The 9452-nt window shown below is 30.8% G+C and overlaps 1 protein-coding gene across 1 annotated transcript; it reads left to right on the plus strand.

The window, feature by feature from the left end:
* The first annotated feature begins 6123 nt into the window (after window positions 1-6123).
* Window positions 6124-7722, plus strand: LOC114316337 (karrikin insensitive 2 receptor CA). The gene is made up of 2 exons (XM_082895032.1): window positions 6124-6844; window positions 7046-7722. Exons 1-2 carry the CDS (start codon window positions 6477-6479, stop codon window positions 7488-7490), a joined length of 813 nt encoding a protein of 270 aa, XP_082751158.1. The 5' UTR covers window positions 6124-6476; the 3' UTR covers window positions 7491-7722.
* Window positions 7723-9452: the final 1730 nt, after the last annotated feature.

The following is a 9452-nucleotide window of genomic DNA, read 5'->3' on the forward strand; positions in this document are numbered from 1 at the left end:
TTTAGTCAAAAAGTTACTAAATTAGCCAAAAAGCCAACAACTCATACCCAAAAGTCAAAGATTCTCTTTTCTCTCTACTTTTTGCACATCTTTTCGTAAAAGTCAAAAAGTCATTTCAAACATACTAATTTTTTTTATCTCATATTTTAGCCAAATGACTAAAAAATTACGAAATTAACCTGTTTCCAAACGAGACCTATATAATCTGTTAAGTTATAACGTATAATCTGTTTTAAGAGATTACATCAAACAAGACCAATAAATCAAACTAGACTTTTCCAATCCGATTATGGAGAAATGGCTGGTAGCTCGAATTTGTTGGCTCGAAATTGGCCTTTTTTTTTTTCTTTCTTTCTCTGTGTTTAAATACAGAGGGAGAGAAGAGACGAAGGGAGAGAGAGAGAAGAGAGAGAAGAGGAAGAGGAGAAGGAAGATCAAACCCCACAGATTTTCATCAGTCCAAGCTCCTTCTTCTTCTTCTTAATTCTTCACCAGACCCAGCTCCTTGGTTCGGACCCATCATCATCATCAGACCCAGCTCGGGATTTGAGGATTAAAGGTTTTTTTTTTTTTTTTTTGGTTAATGAAGATGATGGTGATGTTGAAGATGATGATGATCTTGTTGCTGATTTGAATCTGAGGATGAAGGGAACAAAAAAAAAAATTGAGCCAAATCTGATGATGTTGATAAACAAAAAAAAATCTGAGGATGAAGGAAAAAAAATTTGGGCAGATTTAAAAACCTTATTGGTCACCTCATACATCACTCACCCGTTTGATCAGCATTTTTTTTTTTAACATCACTCAAAAAATGTTGATGATTTTTGAACCCAACATCACTCACCTGTTTTTTTTGAACCCAACATCACTCACCCAGTTAAAAAATCAACATCACTCAAAAAAAAATTGTTGGCTCATATTTGATCAACATTTTTTTTTTTTTTTTGTTGATGATGAAACTTTGCAGCGCCAGCTCCTTCCTCTTCTTCTCTTCTTTTTCTTTTTCTTCTTTCTTCTTCATCTTCAGAAAAACGCAAAAAAGAGAAAGAGAGGAAAAAAAAAAAAAAAATTAAAACGGCATCGTCTTACTGTCGAGTTAAACTCGACCACACTCTCTCGAACTACCAATCGGGATTGCCGATTATGGGCCGGTAATAATTGTCTAAAATAACAACATACTAGCATGCCACAGGTCGTCACCGCCACATTGACAACTGACAGCAACCTTTCATAAGGTCTACCTTGTGTTGTGTGGCTCCTATATCATTTTCTTTGGGAAAATCTCGACAGAGGTTGCATCATAGTCGCTCGCACATGGTATTGTGCCCTACGACTTACGCTAGTACTCTCGCGATGTTTTGTTCTTGTCTACAACGCAGTCTCACCCCAAGCCAAAATAAACTAAAAAAATTTCAATTGACACTACAAACCTTAGTCCTATAAAAAAAATTAATTATTTGAAATATAAAACCCACAGCAAACTAAACTACAAAAGAAAACTTAAAAATCAGCCTTTTGCCCTAATTGTTAATACACTAATTAAATTAGTTAGATAGTAGTGAATCAGTCAACTTCAAAATATGAACATGTTAATACATACAAAAATAATACATTAATCTCTCAAATTCATGTGTGATTAATCATATATCAATATCAAGAAACACATACACATTTAGAGCATGTTTAATTGGAAGGATTAAAGGATGTGATTGAGATTATTAATCCGCACGCCTAATTATCCTATGTTTGTTTTACATTTTGGTTTAGAATTATTAATCCAATGGATAATTAATCCAACAAATTTGTAAGATTATTAATAATGGGGTAGGGGTGGGATAGTGAATACCACACTAATTTGATAGGATTATTAATACATCACTATTAATCATGTGAATCAAACCTGACTTGAGGGTGCGTTTGTTTGGACGGACTGGATAAGGGGGGATTGTAATCCATTAGACTATTAGTCCTGGGATACATTGTCCCCGAACTATTTAGTTTGATTAAATAAAAATCTATTTTATTTTATTTTTTGCACAATTAAATAAATTTATTTTAAAAAAATTAAATAAATTAAATATCTATAAAAAATATATGTTATTTTTTAATTAAAATTTTAAATAAATTTATTTTAAATAATAATAATAATAATTAAATAATGAAATAAAATAAAACATCTATTAAAATTTAAATAATGAAATTAAATAAAATATAAACAAAATTTTAAAATAAAACATCAATAAAATATCTATAAAAAGTTATTTAAAAAAATTAAATAAATAAAACAAAAATAAAAATTAAATAAAATTATTTTATTTTTAAATTGAAACATTTAAATTTTATTGAATTTTACTAAATATAATACATAATTAAATGTCAGATGGCAAAAATATAATTTTAGTAGTCAATCCCATGGGATGAGTTATCCCACCCCCCATGGGATAGTATAGTCCCACAAATATGAGACTAATAGTCCGGGGGGATTATTAGTCCGGACCAAAAATGCATACCAAATAACGGACAATTAGTTCATCCGGACTAATAGTCCAATCCCATGCTGTTATCTTTCAAAACAAACATGCTATTAAGGTTCGTTTGGGAAGTGGGTTGGTTTTAGGACTTTTTGATTATTTTAGCCTAAGGCTAAAAAGTCTCATTTAGGATGGGTTTCTTGGTTTTTTTGACTTTTGTGAAAGAAATAATGTAATAATTATAAGTTGAATGTGATGTTTTATCTTATTAGACTAAAAAAATTATTTTATTTTTTTATAAGTATTTTAACCAAAAAAAGTCCCAAACCTATCTTTCCAAACAGAGACTGAATTTGTTGGAATTGATTGATTGAAAGAAATATGGAGTTTGCGTTTTGAAATATGGATGTGATATGTATTTGCATGAATATGAGATATAAAGAGATGATAACGGTGTTTGTACTTTTTATTTTATCCTCTAAAGTGAAGAATAATTTGTCACTAGTACTGGTGTCATAAAATGGTAATTTTTTTAATTTTTGTTTATTTATTTTATGATGTATAAACATAGCTTAGTAAAAAAATTATGCAAACCATAGGCTTCTTTAAAAATAAAAAAGAGGAAGACTTTTTACGTATAACAATAAACATTATCTTGTAAAGGGACATCCCAATTACATCACAAATTAAAAATGCGGCCTCAAAAAATTGACTCCTTATACAATTGATCCGTCAATCAATAGGCCTTCCAATATTTGTGTTGAATTTTCTTTTATAAAAGTAAATTTTTTTAACATTTATAATTTATTTTCTAATCATTGAAAAAATTGACAAATTTTATGCGAATTTTCCAGCATTACTCACACAAGGGGGAATTTTATTTGAATTTAAAATATGTCTCAGTACGTCTAATTTAAATTCATAAATTTTAATTTCTATTATATCATAATATGAATTTACTAATAATGACAACACATATTAAATCCTAAAATAAAAAATTCTTCTTATAATACATCCTAATCAATTATTCTTATTCAAATCTCTGTATTTTCTTCTCCAAAAGATCCGCAAGAGATTAAAGTTATTTCTTCTTCTTCTTCTTCATCCTCCCTCCAAAACTACAATTCACCCTAGCAAAACTCACCATCATCATTAACATCATTATTTTTTATTATTTTGAAACTCTATACCCTAGAAAAAGTTTAAACAAAATAAAATAATGGATGAGAATAATAATAAAAAATGAGGTAAGTATTCATATAAAAGGATTTCACAATTTTTGTATAGCACAATCAATCATATTCTATTTCTTTTTTTTTTCTTTGACAAAAATTGAAGGACCAATAATTGGATTAACAATAATATATTATTGGAGTTGTTCTTATTGTGTCATTTAAATGGCACATTATTTGAGAACTACTCTTTCTTATTAGTGTCTAATGCTTATGTCCTTATAAGTTTGGTTTTTATTTTTCCAAGAACATTCTTATAGATAATTTATAATATAAAAGTTTGATTTTTTTGTATTTATAATGCTTATGTGTTTATAAGTTTGATTTTTTTTTTCTATATTTGATAATTATTTTTTGTATTGAAAAGTTTTGGAAATAATTTGATTTTTTTAAGTTTGTTTGTTATTTATTATTTTAGTTTACCTGACGGGTAATTTGAAAAAAAATAATAAGGTGTAATGATAGTAAAATAAAATTTTAAATAATTAAATAATATATAGTTAAAAATTAATTAATAATTTTTTAAATGTAAATAGAATCCCCCCGCACACCGCCAAAAGCTAAGCCCCCAATGTTACTATTTGCCATCTGATCAAAGGGTTGACGGACAATCACTTCTTCTCTTTTTAAAAGGGAAGTGGGGTCAAGCACAACAGTAACCGTGGTGTCTCTATTTGAGGTATATTATGGTTGTATTTTTATGATTCAAATAGTTTTATTTTGTAGGATTTATTGAGTACTTCATGCCTACCAAAAATCATATTAATTGGATATCAAAAACTATATGATCGATAACTAAAAAAATAAATAATAAGTTTTTCTTTTGGAAAATAGTATAAACAATATACGATTCGATCATATAGTTATTGATATCTGATTAATATGATCTTTGATAGGCATAAAGTACTCAACAAATCCTACAATATGAACGGTTTAAATTATAAAAATAAGACCATAATACACCTTAAACGGAGGTACCATAATCACTGCTGTGCTTTAAGCACAGCAAGAACCCTGTTCCTTTTAAAAGTACTTTTATTTTATTTTATTTCAATTTTTTAGAATAAATTTATTATTAAAAAATTAATGTAGTTGGTAAATATTTAAAATATTATTTTTTTATTAGTAAGTCTACTTTTCTTCCATTATTTTTTTTTAATAAAAAAAAGCGTTGAAAAAGCATTAATAAGTTCTAGGGTTGCAACTCGGATGGGTTTGATCGGTTAGGGAGGTTATCCATGTCCAGTTCAAGTTCTGTTGAGATCTACCCAGGCCCGCCTATGTCTGAATTGTAACTCGAAATTGCCTGCTCAAACCCGACTCAAGTTAAATCTGAATTGCCCGAGTTACCTGAATTGTAAATAAAATTCAATTTATTATTATTATTTTTTTACAGCTACATTATTAAATTTATAAAATTTGACTCTATTTACATTTTTTTTAATATAAATAATCATTAATACCACCAAAATAAATAATTTGTATAATATACGAGAGATGCCGCCATAGTAGTCTTTATAATTTATGAGCGAAAATAAAAATTAAAAAAAAAAGATTTTATGTTATTTGTATATATAATATATATTCAATATGATTTAATAATCTAAATTACTTTAATACTATATAATGACTAATAATTTATATATATTTAATATTTTTATATATCTATATATGTATAATTTGGGTTTCGGGTTTCTCGGATTATTTGACATCTTTGTCCAAGTCCGTTTAAATTTAATTCGAACTTCTAAATTTTTATCCAAACCCGTACCGAATTTGAAAATATCTTATCCAAACCTTAAAAAAATTCAAGTTAGATTCAAATTGCTCGGATTGAGCTGCCTAAGTTACACCCCTAATAAATACACAAGAAATAAGACGCTAATACATATAAAAAGATTCAAATTATTGACTTCTTAATGAATCGCAGGAATTTTAACCGATCAAATTAACGTTTATTGATTCGTAAGTACATCAATTACGTGCTGATCCCATTACTGTAATAATCATATTTACTTATTTAATATTTTTTTGGGGCAATGATAGAGGGCCACAATTTTTGTGGCTCAAATGGCTCAAAACTGTTAAAACGACGTCGTTTTGAGCACAAAACATGCCAAAACGACGTCGTTTTGACAATTTTGAGCCATTTAAACCACACAAATTGTGGCCCTCAAACATTATTCATTTTTTTGTTTGTCGTCCTGTATGTAATTATTACAATGACAACAAATGTGAAAGCCGTAGCTTGTTTACAAAACGAGTGCCAATTATTAAAACACAGAGAAACTAATCAAAATATGATGTAATCATCCTAGTTAGGTCAGTCGGGCAGCAAAGCTTATGTTGGCCCACAGCGGGAATGACTTCGCGGGGGACCTATGATATTCAGTTGATTCTTTGGCATGCAAGTTGGTGATATTATTTGGTATTTTCAAAATATAAATATGTAATGTTTTATGAAATTTAATTGATAAAGAAAGATAAGAATTTACGATTTATATTGAAAATAAAAAAATAATATAAGATTAAATCATTGATGATTTAAAATATAACTACATAATATTTTGAAATTATTACATAATTTTTCGTACTTTATCTATAAATCTGCATATTCCCGATTGTCTTATCATCATATAGCATTTATTTGGACACTACATGTGGTGCTCATCATCCCCTATCCAACTGTATCCACTGCCTAAAACAAAACAAAAAAAAAATTTCAAAACCAAAAACAACACCACAATCATCAGCTTCTCAGAAATTGATCGAAATGGGAATAGTTGAAGAAGCTCAGAACGTGAAGATCTTGGGTTCAGGCAATCAGACCATCGTCCTAGCCCATGGCTTCGGCACCGATCAGTCAGTTTGGAAGCACCTCGTCCCTCACCTCCTCGACGATCACCGAATCATCCTCTTCGACACCATGGGCGCTGGTACTACCAACCCCGATTATTTCGATTTCGATCGATACTCTACTCTCGAAGGTTATGCCTACGATGTTCTCGCCATCTTAGAAGAGCTTCAAGTCCAATCCTGCATCTATGTCGGCCACTCTGTCTCCGCCGTCATCGGCGCCATCGCCTCCGTCAACCGCCCTGATCTCTTCACAAAACTCATCATGATCTCCGGTTCTCCAAGGTATAATAATCAAATTCTCACGCAATGAGGGTTGTTGTTGGAATCGATTATTTTAATTAATTTATAAAAATACATGTATAAAAATAGAAAGAATAAATAACTTTTTAAAGTGATTTTTTAATATTTTTAACGCATTGTCAAAACAATCTTCAACTGTGAAAAAGTCCTTAATTAACTTTAATTTGATTTTGTTGTTTTTAGGTATTTGAACGAAGTGGATTACTATGGGGGATTTGAGCAAGAAGATCTAAATCAGCTATTCGAGGCGATGGCATCGAATTACAAGGCGTGGTGTTCTGGATTCGCGCCATTGGCGGTGGGAGGAGATATGGAGTCTGTGGCAGTGCAAGAATTTAGTCGGACTTTATTCAATATGAGGCCAGACATAGCACTGAGCGTGGCTCAAACCATATTCCAAAGTGACTATAGATATATGCTGGGACATGTGACCGTGCCGTGTCACATAATACAAAGCATGAAGGACTTGGCAGTGCCAGTGGTGGTGTCGGAGTACCTCCACCAGCACCTTGGCGGTCAGTCCATCGTTGAGGTCATGTCGACCGAGGGTCATTTGCCGCAACTTAGCTCGCCGGATGTCGTCATCCCAGTGATTCTCCGTCACATCCGCCATAATATTGCAACATAATTTTGTTCTGTATGTATCTAATGGAACAGAATTCTCTGCAATGGTGTTACAGTGTTAATGTTTAATTGTGAACACTAGTCTATGTGAATGTTTAAAAGTAAACAAAATTATGTTGTTAGGTGTGATTTAATGTTATTTTACTTCAATTGTAAGGTTGAATTGTGTACTTTATTGATGGCAGTTGATGTGATTAATAAATAAATAAATAAAAGTAGTATTATCGTTGCAAGAATACATTGACTCATACTTAATTTGTATTAATTATCAACAATATTAGGATTGTAAGAATAGAACTCAAAAATTGAACTATACAGAAAGTGAATTATGTAATTGATAATGAAGTTACACTTTTTATATTTATTCATTTTTAGAAGAGTGACAAATTGATAATGCAATTTGTGTATAATACAAACAAACAAACAGCATATAAACAAAGAGAAAAAAATACAACAAAGCCATAGACTCAAAAAAAAAAAAAAACCTACACAAATTATAAAAAAATTGTCAAAAAAATAGTTACAATATTAAAAAAATCACCGATCTTCTATATATATATATATATATATATATATATTTTTATGCATTTAGCATTATAAATTAATTATTAGGGATTTGTTTAAAATTTGGAAGGTTAATTCTCTTTTGAGGTGTCGTTTTTAATCGTTGCACTGAATTTTTTCCCCAATTTATGTGGTTAATCAAGACTCAAAGTTGGCAATCTGCATGGGAATTAGATTTGTCCGTGTTGTGTGTGGGGGTGGGGACTTGCTATTTTTACTGTATACGTGTCACGAGTTTAAATTTGACTAGAGTTTTTTTTTTTTTTTTTTTTTTTTTTTTTTTTTAAGTGAAGTGGAGTTGATGCATAACACCACATCTATGGGGCTTAGACCATTTCCAACAGTTCATCAAACCCAGCATCAAATTTAAAATTTGGTGAAAGGTTACTGTTTGATGCTCCAACGGTTGTACCAAATCGATATCAAAATGAGATTTCACCAAACATTCCATCAAACTGAGAACAAGCGAAACATTTCACCAAATCACTGTTACTGACCGTTGGGTTGATACCAACCGGTCAACCAGCCGGTTGACCAACCGGTCAACCAGTAAAAGATTCAAACAGTTCAAAAACAGTTCAAAAAAAATAAAAATTTCCCTAACCGGTCAACCGGCCGGTCGACCACCCGGTCGTCCCGAAAAAAGTTCAGAAAGTTCAACAAAAACGGTTCAGACAATTAAAAAAAAAAAAATTTCTTCTCACCGGTCGACCGGCCGGTCGACCACCCGGTTGTCCCGGGACAGATTTGGTGAAAGGTGAACCGTTGGAGCATCTGGTACCAAATTTGGTGAAATGAGTCATTTTTTACTCAGATTTGATGAAAAATCTGATTCACCGTTGGAGATGCTCTTATGGAGTTTGGTCACAAGTCTAGATTCGTGATTTAAATTTTTTATATTATAAAATTTGTTAAATAAATAATTCGTAAAAATTAAATTAATTTAATATTTATTTATATTTTTAAAAAATAAATAATTAATAGAATTTTAATAATTTATTTTAAAATAATTAAGACTTAATCATAAGTTTTTACACATTTAATTAATTTAAATTTTTTATAATTAATTTACTTAACAAATATTATAATATAAAATATTCAAATTATCAAAATAAATTTGACACAAATTCTCACGCCACCTCACATCCCGGTCCGAGTTTTGAATTTGGATCATCGGCCGCCCTACCCGGCAGCCCCCAAAACGACGTCGTTTTGGGTTTTTTTTTTTTTTTTTTTTTTCTTTCTTCTTCTTCCTTCTTGTTTTCTCTCTCTCTCTTCGATGATCCAAAGCCAGAGGGGAGGGGAGGGGGGGAAGAGGGAGGAGGGAGGAGGAGGTCCGATCGTCGCCGTCGCAGCTCGTCGCCTCGCCGCCGGCCGTCGCAGCACCGCCGCACCGCCGTCT

The sequence above is a fragment of the Camellia sinensis genome, chromosome 1 (assembly GCF_055761805.1).
Source record: "Camellia sinensis isolate YWXY chromosome 1, ASM5576180v1, whole genome shotgun sequence".
NCBI classification, from domain to species: domain Eukaryota; kingdom Viridiplantae; phylum Streptophyta; class Magnoliopsida; order Ericales; family Theaceae; genus Camellia; species Camellia sinensis.